Source organism: Coenobita brevimanus, chromosome 56 (assembly GCF_032717465.1).
Source record: "Coenobita brevimanus isolate Jiangsu-jjx chromosome 56, ASM3271746v2, whole genome shotgun sequence".
NCBI classification, from domain to species: Eukaryota; Metazoa; Arthropoda; class Malacostraca; order Decapoda; family Coenobitidae; genus Coenobita; species Coenobita brevimanus.
Window position 1 is genome coordinate 8,691,504 of NC_137009.1, and position 27,957 is coordinate 8,719,460.

The 27,957-nt window shown below is 41.2% G+C and overlaps 1 protein-coding gene across 1 annotated transcript in view; it reads left to right on the forward strand.

Moving 5' to 3' along the window:
- LOC145401633 (UDP-glycosyltransferase UGT5-like) overlaps positions 1-27,476 on the forward strand; it is a 60,932-nt gene extending 33,456 nt beyond the window's left edge. The window contains exons 7-10 of the mRNA XM_080273826.1: positions 15,527-15,660; positions 15,797-16,016; positions 19,302-19,445; positions 27,341-27,476. Coding sequence (XP_080129952.1) covers positions 15,527-15,660; positions 15,797-16,016; positions 19,302-19,445; positions 27,341-27,476 — 634 coding nt within the window. The remainder of the gene's footprint in view (positions 1-15,526; positions 15,661-15,796; positions 16,017-19,301; positions 19,446-27,340) is intronic.
- The last annotated feature ends 481 nt before the right edge of the window (positions 27,477-27,957 follow it).

A 27,957-nucleotide genomic window follows, 5' to 3' on the forward strand; every position in this document is an offset into this window, starting at 1 on the left:
ACGTATCGCTAGCGTGTCAGTAGCTTCAAATCTGTTTGCTGCACTGAGTTCACTCTTCAGTACTATGTGCACTGTCTTGTAGTACTCTTTCTGAATCTTCTCCTTCATGGCCGAGTGTTGTATACCGTCTCCTTCAATAATTCCTAAGTACTTGTATGTCCTCTCTCGTTCTTGCTCGTTGATCTTGGTCTCAGTGTCAAGGTTTTTATCGGTTGTCTTCAGTTTTCCTCCCTTAAAGGGGACTTTGGCACATGTTTCCTGTCCAACCTCCATCTTTATGTCGTCACTGAAAGTCTTGACTATCGTAATTCAAACCCTTCTGGTGTCTGTTATCTTTGGCAAACGTTTTGAGGTTGCCCATATAGAACAGGTGGTTCAGTCAGCCATTCTATGATTCGTATACATAACTGCTGTTGTTCAGTTGAATACTGAGTAGAGCCAGGACGAGGCAGAAGAGCACTGGTAATTGTGAATCCCCTTGGAATATTCCACTCCTGATGTTGATCGGTCTCGATGTTGATGATCCGTTTTCATGATGGAGATTTAGGATGGTCGTCCCGGTCTTCATGATCTCTGTGTTGAATCTAACAGCAATCGGGCAGACTTAATAGACTGCAAAGCTCTTTCCTATCCAGGAGTGTGGGACACTGCCAAATGCCTTCCTGCAGTTAATTCTTGCAATTATCAAGTTCTTTTTCATTGATCTGGTCCTTCCAGTATGGCTTTGGTGATAAGCAGCGGGTCCTTGCTTCCATAGCTTCCTTTCCTACAGTCCTTGCCTTATGGTGGCAGCAAACTGCTTTTGTCAAGAAAGCTGTAGGTCCTCTCAGTGGTGGAAAGTGAGTATCCTGAGCACTGTTGGAAGGCAGATGATGGGTCTGTAATTCTTTGGGTGTTGTGTCTCATCTGTCTTTGGGAGTAGGTACAGTCAGGGAAAGTTCCACATTACCCACTCTTCGCAGCATTGGTGGTCGACGAATAGTCACGAAGCAGCAGCCAGACCCCACATGTCTGGTAACTGTGAGTGGGAGGGATGGTGGCCGGGGGTGGGAGGGTTTGGAGCACGAGGAGAAAAGATACGGAGTAACGACTCAACGTTAAAATTGCAAGGCACTAACCATCACGCCATCTAATGCACAAGCTACATAAAGGAGAACGGGAAAAAAAAGAAAATGGTTGTATGGTAGACTATGGTTAAATTATGAATCGGGAATATACAGGCCTGCTATGTGAAACTAAGTTATTTTTATCAATAGATAATTATATGGTACATGAGAATCCTTCGCCATTGATACCATGTTGATGGTGAATTGTGTCCCATACATTGTATTTTGAGACAAAGATTCATTCCAATGATAAAAGTCTGCGACTCAGAATATAATGGATGTATTAAAAATACGGACAAGAATATTATAGTGTATTTATTTGGGTATGGGTAGGACAGCTTACCACATCCATGTTAGCTTACATTATTATCCCGCAAACATTCAAACGGGAAACAGAAACCCATAGCCGTTATTGTTTTTGCTCTGTTAAGCATAAGTATTATGTTGATTAATTAAAAAAAAAAAAAAAAGTCTTTCCATTGTTTTCGGACGCACTTTCGTCTATCACATATATGCGAATATATTGGCAAAACAATAAATACCCCCTTCTGGGTGAAACACCATTTGAAAACAAAAAATTAAATCTAGCTTACATGTTTCTAAAGCTGGAGATAAATGAATGACATATTATATCATAGTTTCGAGAATGTCATAAAAACAAGCATCATATGGCATTTTTTTTTTTTTTTTTGTGATTCGTAGCCATTATATAGCCTTCAAACAATAACACAATTTGTATATGCCTAAGCTACTACGATACAGACATGCAGGGCAATTACCAGGTGTGTGACATAAATGGCAGTTTTTATCATACCATTATGCATGCAAAGGGTAATGACATTTACACTGGAAGACGAATATAAACAATGTACAACCTAATGGTCATATAAAACATGTTAAAATATGTTGGTTTGTCAACGTGTGTGTACCCTACAGGAAACCAAAGAACGTAAGATCAATTTGTGCAATAATACACTTTTTTGTGTGTGTATGTGTGTGTCCGACTCTGGGCATAGGCTTCACAGCCTGCTCTCAAGGCCCAGTAGTCCTCCTACATACCATACACCTCTCTACATGTCACCACTTCGGCGCTAACACCCACCGTCCATATTGAATACATGCTAGGGCTGTCTCATACAGGACTGGTGTATTGGTATTAGCGGGGGTACTTTTATGACATGTCGGCGGGTCATCTGGTAGATCAGGAAAGTCTGCTTTTATAAAATTCAAATCCTTAAACTGTTCCCTGCCCCAGCCGGGATTAGAACCTGGGTCCATCGGGACTGCAGGCCTCCTCTCTACCGATTCAGCCACCGCCTCCCCCACGTAATGGAATACATATGTATATTAATAAATACATACATACACCTACTGTACAGTGTTACCTACCTGTCTATATGCCTATCTCTCTGTTCATCATCTATCTGTTTATCTGTATCTGCATCTATCTATCTGTCTATCTATCTATCCATCTGCGAATAAATCACCTAATAACACGCAATTCATAAATATGCTAATACCCACAGGGAAAAAGGAAACACTAAATATCCCATGAGCTTGGGCTATTTCTTGTTTCCTTTTCCCTGTGGATAATTCTCTCTCTCTCTCTCTCTCTCTCTCTCTCTCTCCTGTAAGTACTTCATGTGCTTTAGGAAAATTGGTATTTAATTACATGGTTCCTACCTGCATGTCATAGTAATTTCCCGCTATCGGTATACGAGTAACAGCCTTTAATAATGGATGGTCCATATCTTCACTATCATTTTCACAAGATCAATAATACTACAAAATATATGATTAGTGTCAATAAATATTGATCGTGTGAGGGCAGGTAAATAATATCCTCCGTTGCGATTGTAGCGGTATTGCTTCAGCAAGTTAACTTGTCCCATATCAATGCCCACCGTATCCTTTATCATATGTGTAATGAAGCATATTATTCCCTACAGATTTCATAGACGTTCATACCGAGGCACACTTTCAGCTGATGTGACTTCCTAATTTGCGCCTACATTTATGACCGCAGTATACTTGTTTATACACAATAGTTTGTCACATCCGTTTTACGTACCTCTTTTTTACTTTGGGAAGAAATGAAGCCGTAAGTTAGTTCCAGTTCGTTGGTTTATCGCACAAACAACGCAGCGGTGTCCAGCGTTTGGACCCATGTATATTTTTACCGCCACGCCTCCTGGCATCCCGCCTGTCCACTTATGTAAACAAACAGACGACACACCGGCGACCAAATTGCCATCTGTTGACCAAGCCAGCTCATTACACTGGTCTCGTTTTCTCCCATAAGAGTTAATACTCTGTATCTTTCCTCCTCCGTGGTTTGGAGAATTGCTTAGGTCACAATATCAATAGCCAATGATGATGCGCCCGACATATTCTCAAAATGCAAAAGCGGTATGTTGTTTGTATGGTATCACACAGTTTTCTGAGCCTGTCTGCTGCACATTACTGCATAATACGTGTTTACTGCCAAAGGTATACTTCTTTGCCTTCGTTTTGTAATTTATTGATAGGAATGATAGTTACAGAGACTGACCTTGTAATTAGGACTTCCCATATCATTCTGTGTAAAGGAAAATGAAAAGTCTGTTAATCATTCATATAGATTGTTATTAATATTGTTATTATTACACACTACCTTAGACTAAATTCGACATAAATTATTACCGGAATAACATTGGAAATGTTTGCAGGGGTATTTTAATAGCGGGATGACAGAGGATAAATAATTAAACATATGTATAAGAATTTGCATATATATATATATATATATATATATATATATATATATATATATATATATATATATATATATATATAATCCTCCAAACCTACGTTGCCCCATGAGAAACGTAGGAGCCCGGGGCTAGGCAAGTTGGTCCTGACTAGATGAGAGTGACTGGCCTCACTCATCCCTGAGTGGCATTACCTGAGAAATAAATCCCAACCACTCCTTGGACATAAACCTTCACCAGCTCAGTCCGAGGGAACGCCATAATTACCCACCAGGTGGCAAAATTTGGGTATACGGTTACCACCCAGATTGTAAATGGTTTTCTGGTGTACAGGAAACCATTTGGCTTGTCACTCGGTGTAGACACCCACAGGCAGAAGGAAGAGGAATTTGGGGAAAGAATGAAGGAGAGAAAAACAGAAGAGAATGAAAGGAAAGAAGGATGGAGGAGAGGAAGGGCAGACACCTGAGGGTAGCACTACATCGAGTGAGGATGGTGAGTGCCCCCACCTACCACAATATATATATATATATATATATATATATATATATATATATATATATATATATATATATATATATATATATATATATATATATATATATGAGGTGCTACCCAAAAGTTCCAGTAATATGAAGAGTGGGAGCAAACCGTTTGCAGTTTTGCCTTTTGTCACTAGGAGGAGTCAGTAGCAACCCTTTTGTGTCAGTGTGGGCCCGGCTGTGTCTGTGAGTAGACATGTTGATGAGCTACGCATACTATTGTAACATGGTGTGTAGGTAGATTGGCGGTTTTGCAATGGCGGGCCTCATGGAACAAAGAACTTGCATCAAGTTCTGCATCAAGATCAACAAGACGGCTGCAGAAACTCACTGGTTCCTTCAGCAAGCCTTTGGTGACAATGCCATGTTCCAAAACAGAACATTTTTCTGGTACAAGCAGTTCAAGGAAGGACGAGCGTCCGTCGAAGACAGTGACCATTCTGGACGGCCGTCAACGGCAACAATACCAGAAAACGCCGAAAATGTTCATCAGGCTATCCTTGCAGATCGTAGACACACCATCCATGATGTTTGTGATATCGTTGGACTGTCGTATGGGAGCGTGCAGCGCATTTGTTGGATGTGTTGGGCATGAGATGCATCACTGCAAAATTTGTGCCAAGACTGCTGAGTGACGAGCAGAAGGCACATCGCGTTGCAGTTTGCAGAGAGCTCAAGAATCAGGTGAGAGATGACGTCACCTTCATCTCCAAGGTCATAACTTGTAATGAATCATGGGTTTATGGTTATGACCCAGAGACAAAGCAGCGGTCATCACAATGGAACCCTCCCAATGCACAGAGGCCAAAAAAAAGTGTGTCAAGTTCGCAGCAATGTCAAGTCATTGTTGATCGTTTTCTTCGATATCCTAGGGATTGTTCATTCATTCATTGCCAGACGCCATGTATCCCAAACGGGGTGGCCAACGGCTTAGAGTTAATTGTTTTACAGGGAGGGGCACTAATCCTCCACCAACCCCACTTGACACGTAGGGACTGTCCACGAGGAATATACCCCACCCAGTCACTCTGTCAGCGGAAAGTTTTACTGTGAAGTTTTAGTGTCTGAGGGAGAACATCCACTGCAAATGTCCAGAACAGTGTAAGAACAAGGACTGGGTCCTGCATCATGACAACGCCCCCGCCCACACACATCAGTTGTTGTCAGGCAGTTCCTGGCTTCCACTAATAAGGTAGCCATTCTTCTCCCACCCTATTCGCCTGACCTCGCCCCCTGTGACTTCTTGCTGCTTCCCAAGCTGAAATTACGACTGAGAGGGCATTGATTTGACTCGATTGAGGAGATCCAGATGGAATCGCAGAAGATGCTCAAGACCATCACGCCTTAAGCCTTCCAAGGATGCATGGACTCGTGGAAAAACGCTGGGACCACTGTACATATGCTCAAGGGGAATACGTCGACGGCGACAGTGAGAACTAGGAGGTAAGGTAACTTATTTTCCTACAATATTCGAATTACTGGAACTGTTGGGTAGCACCTCGTGTGTGTGTGTGTATATATATATATATATATATATATATATATATATATATATATATATATATATATATATATATATACAGGGTGTTTCAAAAAGTGTTCATAAACTTCAGATTGAATAGAGTAGGAAAATATATACTTTACTATGTGACATTTTTGGGATTTTGTCATGTTAACCGTGATATTACACATTTTATCTTTAATAGGAAACTCTAGGGGATGAAACCGATCAGTATCTTACCATCACCTCAATACCTTTTTTCATAATCTTGTGTACACCGATGTAATGTACACTGTTAACGAAACCTACATGAATGTGAACCTGAAGCAGCAAATCATGTTTGCCTCATGGGTTTGAACAAAGCTTCGTGATTTGAAGGTACTGTGAGAAGGTGAGGTAAAGAAGGATGTACCGGCAGTCTTAAGTCAGCACCGTAGAGTACACAGACATGTTACTTATGTTGGGTGCAGCAGGTGGAAACGCAGCTGAAGCAGTAAGGATGTATGGTGAGCGATATCATAACCGGAGACAACCATCTCGGCCTACTTTCCTCCGTTTAGAACGACGACTACGGGAATATGGCACACTGAATCCACGTGCAGTAAACAGAGGAAGGCCTCATGCTGAGCACCTACTCGATGTAGAAGAGGATATTCTCAACGCCATCAGAGATGAACCATCTACATATACACGTCGACTTGGTGCACGATTCGGTGTGGCTAATGCGTCTGTATATAGGACTGTAAACAGACAAGGCCTGTACCCGTATCATCACCAGTCCATCCATGCTCTGAGCGAACGTGATTATCCCCAGTGAGTGGATTTCTGTAGGTGGCTTCTTACTCATGCGAGGGAGAACAACAGTTTTCTTGCACATGTTTTGTGGAGTGATGAGGCTGTGTTCACAAGAGGTGGCATGCTAAACCAACATAATACATATACATGGGTTGCAGAAAACCCACATGTAACAACAACAAGTGGACATCAAGAAAGCTTTGCGATCAATGTGTGGGCCGGTATTCTTGGTGATCGTCTAATCGGACCATTTTTGCTACCACAACGACTTACAGGCAATGTGTACACCAGATTTCTTCAGGATGACCTCCCCATACTACTTGAAGATGTGCCCCTCAGAACACGTACGCGAATGTGGTTCCAGCATGATGGGGCTCCACCTCACTTTGCACTAGGTACGAGGGATTTCCTTAATGCTATGTACCCTGACAAGTGGATAGGCCGTGGAGGTCCCATTGCCTGGCCACCTAGATCACCCGACCAAACGCCACTTGACTTTTATCTTTGGGGACACCTGAAGAGCAGGGTGTATGCTACACCAGTCAACACCCGTCAGGTACTATGGCAAAGAGTTCAAGAGGCGTGCAGAGAAGTAAGGAACACACCAGGGATATTTGAATGAGTATGGCAGTCACTCCTGCGCCGAGCCCAAGCCTGTATCAACGGGGGGGGGGGGAATTACGAGCACCTGATGTAATTCTGTAGTGTACAATACATCTATGTACACAAATGTATGAAAAAATAAAGGTATTGATGTGATGGTAAGCTACTGGTCGTTTTCATCCCCTAGAGCTTCCTGTGAAACATAAAATGTGTAATATCATGGTAAATATGACATATTTCCAAAAATGTCACATAGTAAAGTATATTTCTATTTTCCTACTCTATTAATTCTGGAATTTAGGAAAGCTATTTTGAAACACCCTATCTATCTATCTATCTCTCAATCTATCTATCTATATGTCTATCTATCTCTATCTATCTATCTATATGTCTATCTATCTATCTATCTATCTATCTATATACTGTATATATATATATATATATACACACATGCATATACGGTATATATCTCATTCTGTATCTATATCTATCTACCTATCTATCTATCTATCTATCTATATATATATATATATATATATATATATGTACAGTATGTATATCTATCTATCTATCTATATCTATCTATATATATATATATATATATATATATATATATATATATATATATATATATATATATATATATATATACGTTTAAGTATTTAAGTATTTGGGTAGTGTGATGAGTAAGGATGGAGGTTTGGAGGGTGAAGTGCTTGAAAGGGTACAGCAGGGAAGAAAGGTTGCTGGTTCCTTGAAAGCATTGATAAGAAACAGGGAAGTGAGCATGGAAGTGAAAAAGTTACTACATGACAGTATTGTGATACCATCTCTAACGTACGGAAGTGAAGCTTGGACATTGTTGGAAGGACACAAGTCAAGAGTGAGAGCAGTGGAAATGAGTTATTTAAGAGGAGCCTGTGGAGTCACGTGGAGAGACAGGCTGACGAATGAGGATATAAAGGAGCGTTGTGGTGTGGATGTGGATGTGATAGGAAGCGTTATGAGGAACACACTGAGGTGGTTTGGCCATGTGGAGAGGATGGAGGGTGAAAGACTGACGAAGAGAGTGTATGTGAGTGAGGTGGAGGGGGAAGAGGGAGGGAGGCCGAGGATGCGAAGGAGTGATGGGGTGGAGAGGTATATGAGAGAGGTTGGTGTGAGTTGGGAGCAGGGCAGTGAAATGGCGGGGGACAGGGCGACTTGGAGGCGATTTGTTTGTGGCTACCCCAAACGGGATTGAGGCGTCTGACAATATATATATATATATATATATATATATATATATATATATATATATATATATATATATATATATATATATATATACATATATATATATATATATATATATATATATATATATATATATATATATATATATATATATATATAATGGTAGGTGGTGGTGACCATCATCCACTCACTTGATGTAGTGCTGTCTCCTTCTTCCGTAGCCTTTATCATTCTTTTTTCTATACCTGCCTTCCTATCTTCCTATTTTCCCATCTTTCCTGTCACGTCTTATTGCTTTTCTTTCCTTTACAGGTGGCTTTACATTATGTGACAAGCCAAATTGCTTCCTGTAAGCTAAGGAACCATTTACAACGCTGGGTTGTAACCATATAACCAAACCATACGTGCTCCATGCGTGTCAGTAAGTGGGTTGGTGGAGGGTTAGTGCCCCTCCCTGTAAAACAAATAACTCAAAGTCAAATGGCCACCCCTCATGGGAGTATGGTGTCTGGCAATATATATATATATATATATATATATATATATATATATATATATATATATATATATATATATATATATATATGATTCCCAACCTAGCACCAAACCCTCGTCTGACCCCAATCCCCGCATCCTCCTCCTTCACACACAGGTACCAGACACATGGGGTCTGACTGCCATTTCACATTTAACCGTCTCACACCAGTGCTTCGAGAGGTAGGTAATGCAGAATTTCCCCTGACTGTACTTGGTTCCCTGTATGGCCCACTTGGGGCATTTCTCTGAATTTTTTTACAGTGTCACCGTAGGCCCATGTGAGGTCACTCACAATTACCAGACACTTGAGGTCTGACTGCCACTTCACATTCACCCGTCTCACAACAGTGCTTCGAGAGGTGGGTAATGTGGAACTTTCCCTGACTGTACATGGTTCACTGTGTGGGCCACTTGGGGCATTTCTCTGGATTATTTACAAAGTCACTGTAGGCCTATATGAGGTCTTTGTGGATACTGGGCAGGTTTATCTCTGGTGATTTCCAGTTACCCCTCTTGCTGATGGCAGCAGTGGTCTCTGTGGTATTAATGCCGGACCATTCTTGATTCTCTATGTCTTTGTATTGGTCCTGCTGTTGCTAGATCCAAATAGTTCCCTCACTGTGTCTTTTATCGCACCCCCAGATCTTACTCCAGAACTCTTCAACTTCTTCGATGGTGGTTGGTTCATTAACATTTATCTTCTTTATGCCAAGTTCATAATACAAAATTTTAACATCTTTGAAGATCTTGTTTTGTGTGAAGAATTTGTTTCTCTTGTCAAATCTCCTTAGTCTCTGTGCCTTAACTTGAATCTGTTGCTTCAGCATCTGCTTGGTTATTGGTACATATTCCTTCTGTCTGATGTTAAACTTTAGTTAGAAATCTTTCCTTTCCCCCCACTCTGATGTTGGAGCCTTTTCAGTTTCATTCAGGTAAGCAAGTTATTCCCGTAGTTTCCATATCTCTTCAAGTTTCTTCTTCCAAGCTGGTTGTTTTCTTTTCCTTGTCTGTTGTTTTCTGGGTCTACTGTGTCTGCAGTGGCAGAAGCAGCTGCGTGTATTAGCTGATTGATTTCTATTAAGGGTCATCGCTCTCGAATTCTTATCCTTGATTGTTTGGATCGATTCGTTTGTGAGTCTAATGGCTTCTTTGGATTGGCCGTCTTTCTTGATTCTGGTGGTTAGTGGTAGTTCTTTAATAGACATTTCCTTCAAGATTTCCCATCTTTGCTGGATGCTGGTTGTTATATCTGCTACTTTCTTATTTCTGTTTTCCTCATGGACACTCTTTTTGTGTGTTGTCCCTGAAGGATCAGCACTGTTTGTCAGTGTCTGTTCTTCCTTTTCGTCAGCTGATGGCGCCTCATTTGGTCTGTTGATGCTTATATTCCCAGTGTTGACATTGGGAACATTCTCTTTGATCTTTTTCTGGATGATCTTAAGTTCCAGGTCTGTCTGTCGTTTGTTCTTGACGATGCCACGCAGGACACCTGCCAGTTTATTAGCACCCAGATTCAGTCTGTCTGCAAATCATTTTTCTTGCCAGATGTTGTAGGCAGCTTCGGTTGTTGATGTCGCTGTTGGGTTTAGAGAAGCAATGTAGAATGCTTCCATGACGTCTTTGTACTCTTCACTCGACTATTTTTGTCTTGCTCTTTTTTTTTCTTTTTTTTCTGATGTGCATAGAAGGCCTCTGGAAGGATTCTCCTCGATGTGATGTTCCTCTGGTACATGGTGGGGAGATTTTGTTTCAGAAGCACACTTTTCGATCCCAGCCTGGTCCCCCACTGGAGATCACGGGTCTCTTTGACCCGTGGGACGACCGATGAGGTATGATGCTTTGGGTGGTTGCACTGACATTATTGTGTCAGACTGTCAGAGCCCCTTTGGCAACACGTATCACTGGCCTGCCATACCTCTAATGCCCAGTGCGTGCCGCTTGGAGGTAGGGCTGAATTTCTGTGGACCTTATTATTTTCATTATTATTATTAATGTTATGTTTATTATTATTATTATTTTTATTATTATTATTATTATTATTATTATTATTATTATTATCATTATTATTATTATTATTATTATTGTTGTTGTTGTTGTCAGTTTTACGTTAACATTACATGTTTTATGGTTCAGATAGATTCACCCTATAGCACTACCACCGTCTGCTCTGTTTCCCTCCTGCTTTTTATTAACACCACAAGCTTTGTGGTCAGCACACACCAGCTTGTCCAGTGCCTTCCTCAAGTTACTTTTCCTTCAACGCTCTGGTATCTGTATACATCTACACACTCTCACCCAACTCGACTGGTTCATTTCACTGACAGTGCAAGCCATCTCAATCTCCTTTCTACTTCCTTTATGATGCTTCCCACTCCCGCCTTAATTTCCAGTCTTCTGATGACACCTGCATCAGTTACCTTTACTCCTCAAATTTATCGAATTATTCGCAAGTCTTTTCGTTTCAGTCTCCATGTAGCTTCCTCCATTACCTTATGTTTCACTGTCTTACAACATGACTCCTGTCACAGGTGCGAAACGTTTCCCTTTTTGTGGACCCTGAGAACCCTCGAGAGTCAGGATGGGTAGCAGTTATCTGAATCTTTCCATGATCTACTACACTACGAACTGGATTCAAATTATCTATCTTTCTATCTATTGCCAGGCGCCTTAATCCTTTATATGGAGTGGCTACAAACAAATCGCCTTCACGTCACCCTGTCCCCCGCCATTTCACTGCCTTGCTCCCAGTTCACAGCCCCCTCTCTCATATACCTCTCCACTCCATCCCTCCATCTCATCCTTGGCCTTCCCCTCCCTCTCTTCCCCTCCATCTCTCACATACACTCTCCTCGTCAGTCTCTCACTCTCCATCCTCTCCACATGGCCAAACCACCTCAGTGTGTTTCTCCTAATCCTTCCTACCACATGCACATCCACACCACAACGCTCCTTCACATCCTCATTTGTCAGTCTGTCTCTCCATGTGACTCCACAGGCTCCTCTCAAATAACATTTCCACTGCTCGCACTCTTGACTTGTTTCTCTCCATCAATGTCCAAGCTTCACTTCCATACGTCAGACTTGGTATCAAAATACTGTCATGTAAAAACTTTTTCACTTCCATGCTCACTTCCCTGTTTCTTCTCACTGCCCTTAAGGAACCAGCAACCTTTCCTTGTTGTACCCCTTCAAGCACTTCACCCTCCAATTTTCCATCCTTACTCATCACACCACCCAAGTACTTAAACATACTCACATTTTCCATTTCCTCATCATCCAGCCTCACTGTACATTCACTGACTTCATCTCTCTCGAAGACCATAACTTTACTTTTCCCTACATTCACCTTTAAATTCCGTTCTTACACACTCTCCCAAACTCATCCACCAAGCCTTGCAGCTTCCCTTCGTCTTCATTTAACACAGTAACATCTGCAAACAACAGTGCAGGGAGTTTCCAAACACTGCCCCCTTTCATTAGAGCCACTCCAACATCCACTGCCCTACCTTGTATCTCTATAACCCCATCCATATACAGATTGAACAACCATGGAGACATGAAACATCCCTGTTTCAACCAAACCTTCAAACAGAAAAACTCACTCAGTTCACTATACACACACACCGCAGCCGTAGCACCCTCATAAATACTCTTCACAGCATTCAGCAACGTCCCATCTACTCCATATATTCTTAATACTATCAACAATCCTTGTCTATCCATCCTGTCATATGCTTTCTCCAAATCTATGAAGGCCGCATACAACTTCTTTCCTTTCTCTAGACACTTTTCCACTAAAGATCTAAGAATGAATATCTGATCTACACAACCTCTTCCCTTCCTAAAGCCTTCCTGTTCTCCTCCAACTAATTCCTCTGTTATTTCCCTGACTCTGTCAATATGTATCCTACCGTATATATTTCTTATTACACTAAGAAGAGAAATACCCCTATGATTACCACACACTTCTTTTTCCCCTTTCCGTTTGTACAAGGGAATAATTATACCTGACTTCCAATCTTCCGCGACTCTACCTTCCTCCCAGGCCAATCTGCACATCTTCCACATCCATTCTGCTACTATCTCTCCCCCATGCTTCAGCATTTCATCACACACTCCATCAATTCCTCGGGCTTTCCCCATTTTAACTTTCTTCAGTGCTTCCACAACTTCCATCCTACTGATTTCTTCCTGTCTTCTCACCTCCCTCCATCTCCCAGCCATTCCCCAGCCACTTATACTCGCATTACTTTCGTTCTCTATGTCCAACAGTTCATTAAAGTGTTCTCTCTATCCGCTCACTTTTTCTCCCTTGTCAACTAGTAATCTACCAATTTTATCTTTCACTCCCCTGCTAACTTCATTGCCACCCTGTCTAACTCTCTTTACCTCTTCCAGAACATTTTCTTACATTCCCTCCACTTTACACTTAATTTCCTTCCAAATTCCTCATCCACTCTCTTCTTACTCTCTCTTACTAATCCTTTCACCTCTCTCTTCCTTTTTACATATTACTCTCTCTTCTGTCTCTCAACTTCTTCCACGTCCCTATTACTCATGCATTCATTATATGCCTTCTTGTGTGCCACAGCCTCTCTCACCTCTTCATTCCACCATGCTGTTCCTTGCAACCCTTTTCGTCTTCTCTTCACCCCACACACCACCTCACATGCTGCACATATTTCCTCTGTGAATATCTTGCACACACCTTCCACGTCCCCCATCTGCTCCAACTCATATTTACCCAGTTGTTCCTCCACTTCTCTTTTATATTCTGCCTTTTTCTCATCCTCTTGTAACCTTTCCATTCTCCTTACATCTACTCCTTCCTCCCGTCTTTCCCTTCTTCTATTTCTCCATTTTACTTGGAACCTTGATTCTGACCACCACCAAGTGGTGGTCAGAAAGTCCACTCTCCCAACTCCTATATGCTCTTGCATCCATCACACATCTTCGCATCCTTTCATCCACATACACTGGGCAAAAATAAGATGTAGAGAAGTGCGTGGTAACTTGATACTTGTGGCAGTTTTTCGGTGTAGCAGATGTTGTGGCATTGCCAGACCACTCAAGCCCAGACCAATACGATCAGTGGTAAGAGGTGGGTCATGGAAACTGTAGATAAATTTTGCTTCCCTATTGATGGCAACATTGCTTGGGATGATGTAGAGCAGAGTGCTCTTGCAACAGCAAATTCAGTGCTGCAAAACTGCAGTGACTGCAAATTTTGTCCTTAATATGGACGAAAATCCGGGCACAGACGCGTTCATGAGGCTGCAAGTGGTCATCTCAGACTCTTCGCTGTAAGTTCCATTGACTTTTAACATTCGCATACATCACTGTCACCACACCAACAGTCCATATCTGAACCCACAACTCTCTCCTTTCTTGTAGGAGATCTGTTCATAACGTATCCGACCTTAGGCTCTATAAAAATAAATAGCTAACCCATTCAGCTTGGACACTAATTCCCCTCAAAGTAGGCCCATTCTGACTTGACACACGTAGCCCAGCATTCCTTCCGCAGCCTGAAACATTTTTCAAAGTCGGGTTTTGATATCTCCTGCAACTGCTTCGTCATGATCTCACCTCTTTGATGAATGTGGCTCAAGACATGTTGGAGTGTGCAAATCGCGGTCCAGACTTTCTGATGACCGTTTAATCTTGAGATGTGACTGGGGGTGTATGTGTACGACCCAGAAACCAGAGCACAGTCGTCCCAGTGGAAGCATGCACAGTTGTCTCGGCTAAAAAAAGGCACCAGAAAGGTGAATGCACTCGCATGTTGAAATTTTTTTCTGGACTACCTTGAAGTTGTACATGACGCATACACACTAGACTTAGATTGTCAACGTCGAGTTCTACGTCGTCTTCGTGACGCAGTGCAGTGGAAGAGACCAGACCTTTGGGAAGCGGCATGTTGAAAGCTGAATCATAACGACTCCCCTGCTCATTCTTAGCTGATTTAGAAATTTTTGGCCAAGCACAACATCCCGCAGGTCTGTCAGGCTCCCTAATCACCAGACATGGCTCCGTGCTACTTTTGGTTATTCCCCATGCTCAAAACTCCTCTGAAGGGGTCCCAATTTGAGACGAAAGAAGAGATCATGACGAATGCGAAGTAGCATGTGCAGGAGATATCAAAAACTGACTTTGAAAAATGTTTCAGACAGTGGAAAGAACGTTCGGCTACATGTCATGTCAGAATGGACCTACTTTCAGGGGGATTAGTGTCTTGGCTCAACAGGTGAGTTTTTTTTTTTTTTTAGCTTAAGGTCAGAAACCTTCTGAACAGCCTTTGTATGTTAAAATGATGTAGTATGCATTCAATTAAGCAGTCTTGAAAACTTGATTCAAGAGAATACCAACCTGTGTTGTCATACATTTGGTACACTGTTATCCTTTAAACTGTTCGTTAGGTTGAGAAATAACTATATTTCTACTGTGTCTGGATAGACATCGGAAGACCTTGGTGGAGGTGTTCGGGTCACTGAAGCAGAAAGTCCTGTGGAAGTGGGACAAGGACAAAATGGAGGACCTTCCCCCCAATGTCCGGCTTGGCAAATGGCTCCCCCAGCAGGATATTCTTGGTACGAACTCAGAGCCCTTTGTTCTAATTAAGGTTAATGTTATAACCTCTTGATCTGTCTTACCTTGGCATTCTGTTATTTATGATTATTTTTAAATTTACCATCTACAAGAAAGACTTGGTGACCATTTTCCCAGGTGACTCACGGTTGCGATTGTTCATCACTCACGGGGGACTGCACAGCACTATGGAATCCATGTACCATGGGGTGCCGGTCCTGGGAATGCCTGTGTTTGGAGACCAGGAGACCAACATGAGAGAAGTCGAGAGTGACGGCTGGGGTAGTGTGTTGCTCTGGGACGACCTCACACCAGTCACACTGAAGGAGAAAATACAGTTTGTAATGACAAACAATGAGTAAGTTTTTTAAATACTCCTCGATTATGAATTTTTTAATCTTATAATCATAGTTACCCTGTTTCTTATATCAAGTAGCAGTGAAATTTTGAGAAATGCCCTCTGATATCTTTCAAGAAACAATTCAAAGTGAAATCAGTCTGTATCATTCTCCTCTCCTCGATGGTAGAAACGATGGTGTTTGAAGTATAAATAGTTTGTGTACCTGTAGGCAATTAGGAAGGGGAAAATTTCTCATCCTGTTGTGGGACTGACATTAATCATCTTTTACAAAACAAGAAACGTATGCAGGTGCTGCATTTTTCTTCCATTTTCAGCACCAGATATTCACGAGGTTTCAATGGCAAGCTCCTTTTAATATACGGTTTTCCTGATTTACAGAGCTGATAATCATGCTCATAGTCGATACAAAGTCTGTATCAATCAGGAAACTTGATGGCATTAACGTTCCATAAAAAATAAATGTCCTCTTCATCATGATTACGCGATAATACTAATCTGGCTACCATCAGGCAATCTTATATAAGTTTCGAGTGCCTTCAAGATGGCGGGTTTATGCAGTACTGTTATCGAACACCCAATAATAAGTCTACCAAGTAAAATCGTACTAAGAAAGAGCAAACTAAATAATTAGACGTCATCGTACTTGAGGGTGTGGAGTCTTAACACATGTTAAAGGAACAAACTGGTCCAACCTCCACCAATCAGAGGCTGGCATTTTAGATACAGAAGGCAACGAGAACTGAGCAGCAGTAACAAGCATCATATTACCCCAAGGAACCATAATTATGCTTGGATATTGTGTGTGTGTGCGGGAAGAGAGGGGGGAGGGAGGCTTATGTCTGGGGTTCGGCGAGGGGGTAAGTGGATGTGAAAAGGGGTTGGTTAGAGCTTGATGCAGCACTCTGGAAAACGGCGGCATGATTCTTTGTGGATTTATAAGTATGAGCTCTTGATAACTCATTGTCAAACCCTCCACAATGTATCACCATATATCTCTTTTCATCGAAATGATTCCATGAAAGCATTTATGTAAGATAATTATTATATACTTCTATATTGTTATCATAGGTCATTTATTAACAATATTCATTGGTCTCCTGAAAATATGGGGGCATACTCCCACGCAACTCCTTACCCAGAATCCGTGCCTGGTGTGTGTGTGTGTGTGTGTGTGTGTGTGTGTGTGTGTGTGTGTGTGTGTGTGTGTGTGTGTGTGTGCGTGCGCAAACGCGTACTCACGGCCAACCTAGTGGGCCTGTTGCCACCAAAAGTAGGACATGTGATAAACTGAACCAGCACACGAATATGTCCTATGTCCTTTTGAGCTTAAGCCTTCAAAAATTCGTATGTGCACTACTACGATAGCCCATGAACCTGTATGCGGCAAAGATGAGGCCAGGTAAAGGAATCAGGCACTATCACTTTCCCTCATCTATGCATACAGTATATGGCAGAGATATGGCCAGATTAGCATGCGATTTAGCTCTGACACGTCGCTTCTCCCATGTATATGTGGTAAAGATGTGGCCAGGCTAATTGTCGCTCTGGCTGTGAGACATCTCTTCAACCCATGCATTTGCAGTTGAGATGTGGCCAGGCTAGCTCTCACTTTGGCGCTGACACATCTCCTCAGTCCAAGCATATGCTGTAGAGATGTGGATAAATTTGCGCTTACTCAGACACTGACGCATCCCCTCACCTACAGATATGTGTTTGGCTACAGAGGAGAAAGTATTGATATAGATACTAATCTGGATAGACAAACTCAGATCTTGAGCTTCAAGTTTGGGATCACAGGCCATGACGGTCATTGCAATCTCCGAATTCAGTGATATATCCACAGTTTTCGTATATTAAAAGTACAATATATCGTGAAGGACAAGCATAACTTGTGAAAATCGGGGACATAGATGGTAAAGAGAGTATTTGCACTGGAATGCAACTCGGACATTGATACGTAAACTAACTACCGTAAAACTTCTTGTACTGCATGATCATTATTTGGCCAACAGTGAAATGCTAAAATTTCGTGTAAGATATTCAGTAATTGCATTATCAAAGACTTTTTACACAGAAGCGTAACACTCATGTACATACACATTTCAGTGTCATTATTTTTCTGGAGAAACATGAAATACCTAACCATGAACGTAGGAAAAAATCAATAAACAAACTATAATGCAGAAATTCATAGTCTGCGAAAATGTAACGAGGCACGTAAAGCAGTATTTCGACAGAAGTGATCTGGAACTCTTCACCTATTATTGAAGTATAAACTTTATTAGCAGTAAACTGCTGTCTTAGTTATAACAGCATCATTCTCACGGGAATATATTTTATCCAATTATGCGTCATAATATTGGGTGTAGATTATGCATGAGAAAAATTATTTTCTTCTGACACGATAATCAACGTCACAGTTATTTTAAAAACCTCGTAAAAAGATGAAACCATAATAATGTAAAAAAGGTGTCCCTATTTGACCATAGTGTTGTAACCTACCTCGAAACTGCACGTCATGATGACATGCCACCTTTAAAATTCAACAGCCTCATGTAAATGACAACTTTTTTTTTTTTTTTTCAGCCTGAAGACGTTTATAATTTGTGGGTCAGTACAAGATTAATTATTGGTCTTTCATGGACGTGTGCCGACATAGCATCTCCCAGTCGGGAATATGACATTAAATTTTTATACGTAACGTCACAGGTTACGCTACTGGGTGAAAGTTATAACGATCAATTCAACGGAATGCTTTGAACTGTTTGGGGAATAGTTGGAAATCAATGGCAGATACATCATATTTGTTTTTGTGCATCCACTTATGTTTTAATGTGAATGATAAATGCTACATTATGAGTGTTCAACATTAGATCATCCACTGAGGCCAAAGGATTTGTCGCTTGCGCTATGAAGCGATTATTTAATATACAAAACAACATAATGAAGAGCATTTTCGCAAACAGCATAGCTACATTAGTACATCAGGAAGTGAAACTAAATTCGAATCAGGGTTCACTCAGGTATAGTATCTCAAAGCCCAACTCGAATCACTTGAAGTTGTCGAGGTTACAGTGTTACCACATGAAACACGGAGGGGTTGGCAAGCGAGGTACCATTTCTTTTATGAGTGACTGTACAAAGCTCCACTTCCATTAATACTATATCTGATGGAAGTTTTCTGTTCCTGAGTAAAATTGTTTTGTGATAGCCTTAGTAAAAATCATTAAGTACTTTCGTGAAGCGCAAGTCTATAGTTTTTGATATTTACTTTACCTTCAGGTTCAGAACACGGGTAGCACACCAATCTGCAGTGATGAAGGACCAACCTCAGCATCCCAGTGAGGTGGCTGTGTACTGGGTGGAATATGTCATGAGGCATAAGGGAGCTACACACCTCCGCTGCCCTGCTTTAGATATGCCATGGTATGAATCCTAATGGTAATACAATAGTTATTATACCCTATGATGCTAGTAATGTAGCCGCTTTATGACGGTTTACTACCTATCACTGATGCAGTTGGTTTTATGATTAATAGCTGGTCCTGGAAACAATACTGTATTATATGTTGCCACCGGTAAAACTAGGGTATTTTATTGAAACTACAGCCTTTGGTAAGAGGAGCTTAAGAAAGCATTCGTGATATAGTATAAAGACGATTCCAAATGAATACGGTGAGACAGTACAGGCATGAATTCCTACATATAATGATGAAATATTGTCCTGCTTGAGCGCAAAGCCGTGCTGAAAATCGCTTACTGCTCCCCCCCCCCTTCTCTTGGGGATTTCGAGGCTGCATGTTGAGACATTATCATTGCAAAGTTTGAAACAGGAAGCATCATGTGAAATGCGCTTAGAGTTTGATGAAGACAGAGGAAAATGTTAATGAAAGTACGCGTATAGGAAAATGAACATGAAAGTACTTGTATGCTGGCCTCATCCCTATGTTACCGAAACAATAGAAAAGTTAAGCGAAGGAGGATGGTTAGATCCGACTCCTAAGCACAGTAACTCACCTCTCCTGAAGACAGGGGGAAGGGGTTGCTTGGGATGCTTTCGCTTCCCCAGAAATCCCTGACGGCCCCCCACCCCCCTCACGACTTAGTGATATCGATGTACAGTCGTCAACATAAATTCGCTGCAAGTCTACTCGTGTGATGTGAGTCCTTTTGTCTGGCAACAATGTAGGGGACTAGTTGCCACATAGACTTTTGTACACTTTAAAGACGTATTTTTAAGAAGTGATACTAGAGACTGCCTAGAGTACAATATTCTGTATACCGTATTTGATTAGTAAGAAAAGTGCAAGAGCTGACAGAAGAATGTTATGGAATGTCGTATGAGCGTAATACTCTGGTATTCCTCATCATAACCGTGTCTAAGTTCCCTTTCCCCCCCTCTCCCCCTTACTCCTCCTGATGTCTCTCCCACTCCTACCTCTCCCTCCTACCCCCCAGTCACTTTCATGCTTCTCCACTGTCTCCTCTCTCCACCTTCATTCATTTATCCAAGACATTAACTCGATTGGCTCATCGCAATTCTCTCTCGACTCTTTGCTAAACCCAGTCTGCCCTATTCCCAGTTGTTGGCAGTACTGCCAACTATATACAGTACAAGGTTTATTAATATTGCTTCCTGTTCGAGTCCCATTCTCACTCTCCTCATCTCCTTCCCGCTCCTTTTATTCCAGTTGTCTTTCTTTTCCCCACCCTTTGTCACTACCAACAGCCGGGAGATATAGGAACATTGAGGTCTCATTCTTGTGATGTATTCCTTAATGGTGTTTGTTTGAGTGAGAGTGGCAGTCGGTGCCTATTATTTCAGTAGGCGAAATTAAACATTTTTTTTTTTTTTTATGTGACCGACTCTGGACATAGGTTTCACAGCCTGCACTCAAGGCCCAGTAGTCCTCCTACATACCATGGTCCTCTACATTCACCACTTCGGCGTTAACACCCACCGTCCATACTGAATACATGCTAGGGCTGTCTCATATAGGACTGATGTATTGGTATTAACGGGGGTATTTTTACATGGCGGGTCTTCTGGTAGATCGGTAAAGTCTGCTTTTATGAAATTCAGATCCTTAAACTGTTCCCTGCCCCAGCGGGGATTTGAACCTGGGTCCGGTAGGACTGCAGGTCACCTTTCTACCGTTTGTGCCCGTTCCCCCTACTTCTTGCCCTCTCTCTTCGCTAGCAGAATGTTACCATTCTCCTCCTACTGTTCACTGATTCATGAAACAGTATCAGAATCATAATGTTTTAAATTGCTACATCATGTTTGGGATAGAGAATTGGAGAAAAAGACTGTGGCATGGCAAGAAATTCTCGAATATTGAGGAGCAAAATGGTTACAGGAATAGACAAGAAATGGAGAAGAGTGCGGTTCATTACGTAGATTAGCGCCGTGGATAATATAGGTACACTGGTGCAAAGAGAGCGGAGTGGAGATGAAGGAAAGCAGTGGGGGGGGGGAGAGGGAGAGGTTGGAGAGAGACATCGGAAGGGGTGCGAGGGTGAGAGCGGAAGTTTCATCAATCCACAACATTCTTCTGTCGTCTTTTGCACATTTTTATGCTAATCATTTGTAATGAATATTGCATTCTAAGGGATTTACAGTACTAATTCGTACAAACACGTCTTTAAAGCGAACAAAAGCCTATGTGGCAACTAGTTCCCATACACTGTTGCCAGACAAAACGACCCACATCACACGAGCAGACTTGCAGCGGATTTGTGCTGACAGTTATACGTGGAACTGAACGACCAAGAACCCAAAATAGGAACATGGATGAGTTTATATAGGAGTTTTCGGCCCATTACAGTAATAAACTAGAAAGTTTTCAGAAAGAGCATACCTTCGCTAATGCAATTACCATTAAATAGGATCCGGATCCGTGGATTTAGGATCTGGATCCGTGGAGTTAGGGTCCGGATCCGGATCCATCCCAAAATTCAATCAATTGTTTTTTAGTCCATGGCCCAGCTTTCCACAAAATTTCAGTGAAGTTCATTCTGAATTTAGGGGGATACTCCGCTTCCGGATCTGGAACCGCCCCCCATATTTAATCCTTTCTTCCTTGGCCCACGGCCCACCCTTCCACAAATTTTCATCAAAGTCCGGTCGTAACTGTTTGAGTAAAGTTGCTAACAGACAGACAAACAAACAACGCGGGGAAAAACGTAACCCTCTTCGGCGAAAAAAAAAAAAAAAAATTAAGCCATTCTGAAACACACAGGAGAGGTTAATAACATTTTTTCTTTTTATTATGACGTAGACTGGTTTGTTATATCATTTACATTTTACTGCAAAAGCTTCTCTGTTCAGTGCTGACTATGACGAATTTGTGTAAGTTAATAGCCTCTATGAGTATATGTAACACAGACATCTAATACATGTTACATAATGATCGCGCTGAGTGAGCTACACATACAGCATGTGTTAAATGAATACGCCTTACAGATTATCTGTTGCAAATCTCTGTTTCACAGTACCTGCATATATTTTTTTTTTTTTAATTTCAAAGGATTTCGGACGTTATACATTTTAATACCCACTGTAATCATAAAGGCATTTATTATTTCATGTGTTAGAATAATTCTGAAAATCTTGTGTGAGTAATTTTGGTGAGTAGAAGTAGTAGTAGCAGCAGTAGTGTACTAGTAGTGTCATTAAGACTGAGATTAGACCAGCATACTCTCCTATACAATTTTCTCTAACTGTCAGCACTAAGCTACATGCACATTACACACCACACTTCCAGTTCAAAATTTTAATTATGGCTTTTCAACACCCAGCCTAGGAATGACCAGCAGGGAGGTGACATAAAACCCCCCACCATCTGCCCTTCTCACAGTGTCGGCCAAGTGAGATGCATGGGACCACTGTCTGATTCAATCTTTTGTGATTTCTACATCATTCGTGACCTTTCCTCTCATTTTCTTTCTAGTGAAAACATCCTCTCTTCCCCACCTTTCTTTCCTCACTGATTCAGTTTTCTGAGGCGACTGCTAGCAAACCTATCTCTATCCTCCTACTTTGTTTATACTCACTTCATAGCCAAAGATGGCGGTTGTGTGTATGTACACATCTTGCCGTCGCATTCCTGAATTTAAATCTTCTGGATTCTCTTTTCTCTGGTCTCATCGATCCCTTCAATCTCACACTATATATATCCATGTTGTCTACTTATCCCAGAATTCTGCTGGCTATCAAAAATTCTTTGATTATTTTACTTCTGAGATGAATCACATCCTATTATTTTTCACTTTTCTGTGAAATCTACATACTGGGTGATTTGAATGTTCACCATCACCTTTGATCTTCTCTACATCCATTGATCCAGCTGGTGAAAAACGTTACATTTGTTCCATCCTTAACGACCTAGCGCAGCTTGTACAGCAACCTACTCATATCCTTGATTGCCATGGAGAGAGTTCCAACGTACTTGACCATTTCCTTTCAGCTAATCATTCAGCTTCCTCTGTTGATCTTTTCTCTCCGTTTGACTCCTCCGATCACAATCTTATCACCTTAACGTGTTCTATTCCTCCACCAAGGCCTGTGACCTTGATGGAGCTCTTTTCTCTCCGGTTGGCTCCTCCTATCACAATTTTATCACCTTAACCTGTCCTATCGCTCCACCAAGGCTTGCGACCTAACCCAGAATCGGCAGCTGTGGCACTTTGGAGCCGCTGATTGGGCGGCCCTTAGGCACTACTTCTTTGATTTTCCCTGGAATGATCACTGCTTCCGTGGCGGAGTGCCTTCTGAGTGTGCGTCGGGCATTACTGAGGTTGTTCTCTCAGGAATGGAAGCATAATTTCCTTTCTCTTATCCTGTGATTAATGCAGACAAAAACTTTGGTTTAATGGTGCTGTTCTTCTGCTGTCCACAAGGAGAAGGTCTAAAAGAAGTACCAGATTCCTCCCACTGCTGAATATCATCACTTTTAAGTCTTTTTCAACAGCTGTGTTTAGTATGTTCTCCACCCCACTAAGAAAAATTTAACTCCTTCTAAATGCGCTGAACTTTGCAACTCACATTCTTCCCGCTCCTTCTGGTATCTGGCATCTGGCCTAAAACCTCTCTAACTCTTAACTTCAAGTTTCCCTCCACCTTCCTTCTTTGATGGCCTTCGTAGCCGTTTCTTCTACTGAAAAAGCAGAATTATTCCTTCCTCAGACTTTCTCCTTCTGTTCTTTCTTGGACAATTCCGGTGCTGTTTCTTCACCACTTTCTATCTCTGAGTTTCTTGTGAATGGCATTATAATATCTTAAATTTATGTACTTTCTGCCCTCACGAGCCTCAATACTAACAACGCATATGTGCCTGATGGGGTTCCTTCTGGTGTACTTGAGAACCTTGCTTCTGTGTTTACACCCTGCCTAGGTAAACTCTTTTGCCTTTGTCTGTCTACTAATACTTTTTCTTCTTGCTGGTAGTTTGCTTTCATTTAGCCAGTTTCAAAGTATGGTCACCATTCTCATTTTTCTAACTATCGCCCAACTGCTGAAGTTTTTGAATTTTTTCTTAACAATAAATAAATAAATAAATAAATCACCATTAATCTTAGAACATTCTTTCCGAACTCCAGTATGGGTTCCACCGAGAGTGTTCCACTGGCTCTAGCTTCTTTTCTCGTAGTTCTATAGGTCCTGTTGTAGATGGCCACTATTTTTCTTGTATAGCTATCAGTAGTGGTGTTTCACAGGGCTTTGCCCTATCACCACCTCTCTTCATTCTTTTATCATTGACCTTCTAAGCTGCACCCTTCACTTTTCCATTCGCTTCTAGCAGTATCCACCTCAGCAGTTACTTCAACAAAGAAGGGATGAGGCTATGACACACCTAATGTCTGACTTGTTTCATATATCTGGTTGGGGTAAAAATAATCCTGTTTTTAATGCATCAAAAACATCAGCTCTTGCAACTTTCAACCCCTCAGAATCCTATGAAGGAGCATCGTCTAATTATGAGCAATATCCAACTCAATCCTTAATCATCTATGAACATACTGGGAGCTTCATTGTTTCGGTATTCATCTTGGGAAGATTATATTACCTGTCTCATGAAATCTTCTTCCAAGAGATAAAGTGTGCCAAGCCATCTCGGTGCCCTTTTTTTACTCCTGCACAGTTTTTGCCTTTTTTCAGACTTTTCATTCATCCCTTTGTGGAGTATAAACCTCATGTGTGTGGAGGCTCCCCACAAACAGCTCTTCTCAACAAGGTGGAATCAAAGGTTTTTCGTTTCAACCTCTGTCTCTTCGTTGCACTGTAGCATCTTTATCTCTTTTCTGTTGCTACCTCAGAGGTAAGGCTCTTCTGAAATCTCTGCTTGCATCCCTCCAGCACCACTGTGGGCACGTAGCACCCGTTTCTGTCCAACTCTCCAACGTAAGAGTTAACTGTCACTCCCAGGCCTTTACAAATGCAACAGATCAACTCTGAAACTGTCTTTTGTGCCTGTATTTCTAGTTGCCTATGACTCCCATTCTTTTAAGCTTAATCTGTTGGGGCATCTCGAATTGAGTATATATATATATATATATATATATATATATATATATATATATATATATATATATATATATATATATATATATATATATATATATCCCATTGGATCCCAGGGGTGCTGGGCGAGACATGGCACTGGGAGGGTACTAAGCGTACCGCCCTCCGCCTATCGGCTCATAGTCGTGAAGCTCATAGGTCCCTACCTGGGGGTTCCCTACTTTATAAAGACTTGAAAAATCCCAGTTCTGTCCAATACTCGGGACACTGGGCTCCAATGGGTTTTATATATATATATATATATATATATATATATATATATATATATATATATATATATATATATATATATATATATATATATATATATATACACGTATATTAGACCGGGTCATATAATCCAAAAAAAATTAAAGTCCAGTTTTCTTTTAATAATTGAGAGGAAAACTTGCTCCTATATAAAGGCAACAGAACTGCAAAATATTATATCCGTATCATGCTTCAGTGATGTGGTGAGGTTACCATGAGTCATATATCCCCGAGCTCTCATTATCATGAATTGTATCACAATGTGTCAAAGACTGCTTCCTTCTAGCTAAGGTACGAAACATTCTATGGAAACTTTCTTGACTGTGTTATGCTTTTATATAGCACAATGTGTTATATATAGTTAGTAGTGGTTCTTTTCTCGCAAGTAGAAACCAGTTCACAATTTTTGCACAGAAGAACCAAAGCGTTGAGGATATACCTCAGAAATAGGAGATAAACCTTCGTGATACTGCAGTTGCGGATTCCATGGGGCATGGGCAAGGATTATCATGTGCAACTGCTTGAAGTATTGTCAACACAACCGTTGCAAGTGCTTTTTTATGAATAATAGCCTGTTCTACAACCGATGCAAGTGTACCTGTGCGTGTAAAAACGTCTGAGTGATATGTATCATCAAGGTAACTTAGGGTCAAAGAGCCTGCTGGGCTTATATGATCCTGTGTTTGGCTAAAATTTCCTAGATGAGATGGAATGAGTGGGCTACAACATATTTGTGGTGGAGCTGCCACTCCTCCAAATCCCACAACTCTCGTGTCATGCGACGCAGTGCATCCCGTAGGTAATGAAGAGCTACCAGCTAGTACTCTTTATTGATTGTTTGGTCTTCAGCTGCTTAATCATCATGAACAACACCCTTGTATTAAAAAATAGAAAATAAAACTCAGTATGAGGTTCATCTTCCTCTGAACCCGCCATGCATAACACCAATGGATTCATCGTCAGATGTCTGCAGTATCTTCCTAATGGTTTTGGATTGCGTATCTCCATGTTTTTGGCAAAATTTTATGAAATGATATTGCTCAATTAGCTTAGTCATTGCAGCATGGAGAAAATACATCGGGTATGAAGAATATGCCCTCAAACACACACTGTTCGTCAACACCAACTGGGATGGGCAGCAGTGCAACCTATTTGAGTATTCGCACAATGAATCAAGGTCACACTTCACTGAGTCATATCCCCTTGCTTTTGCTGGTTTGTGAGAAACAGTATATGGTCACATAATTTCTTTTTTATCAAACCTCATGTGCGAGTATAACTACAACTTTATGTATTGAACATAAATAATTTTACCATTATCAACCAACAAATACAGTAATAGGATTTCAGTCGTTTAACTTGCTGGTTTTGTTTAAACTGTGCACCACTAAAATTTTCATACAATAATACATGTTTTTATATATTACTCTTATTATCTGTAGGCTTTATCATGGACACTATAATCTTATGGTATGCATTCCTGTCCCAGGTACAAGTTGTACAATGTTGATGTGTGGGCCAGCGTGGCAGGCGTGATGCTGCTGCTCTTCTGGCTTCTCTACCGCCTTCTGCGAGCTCTCTTCAGATGCCTCTTTTCATTAGGAGCCAAACGAAAACTTGATTAGAGGTGTTATTTTCATGCTGCATTGTACAGGCAGTCCTCATTATATGTCATGGATGTTCTAAAATGTTCAGATGTTAGTATACAGTAGGCTACATGGAAGTTTAACAGACATCGACCCCTACACATAAAATATGAAATGCAAACGCAAGCCTATTTCCATCTGAGTACAGGGAATTCCAGAACAGTAACTAAAAATTGACAACACTGCTAGCTAAGTAGTGAGATAATTACCCACAGGGCATAAGTAATATGTTGTATTATGGCAAAAATAGACTTTTATGGTGCCTGTAACACAGATAATTTTAAAACACTTCAGATATTTCATCTCCAGCACTATCTAAAGATGTGTAATTGCCCATTGGCCCTGTGAGGTGGAAGTAGCTGGCAGATTTGTTATACAGGTAACAATGGATCTTTAATGTGTGTGTGTGTGTGTGTGTGTGTGTGTGTGTGTGGTTTAGGTACTGTAGTAAAAATTATTA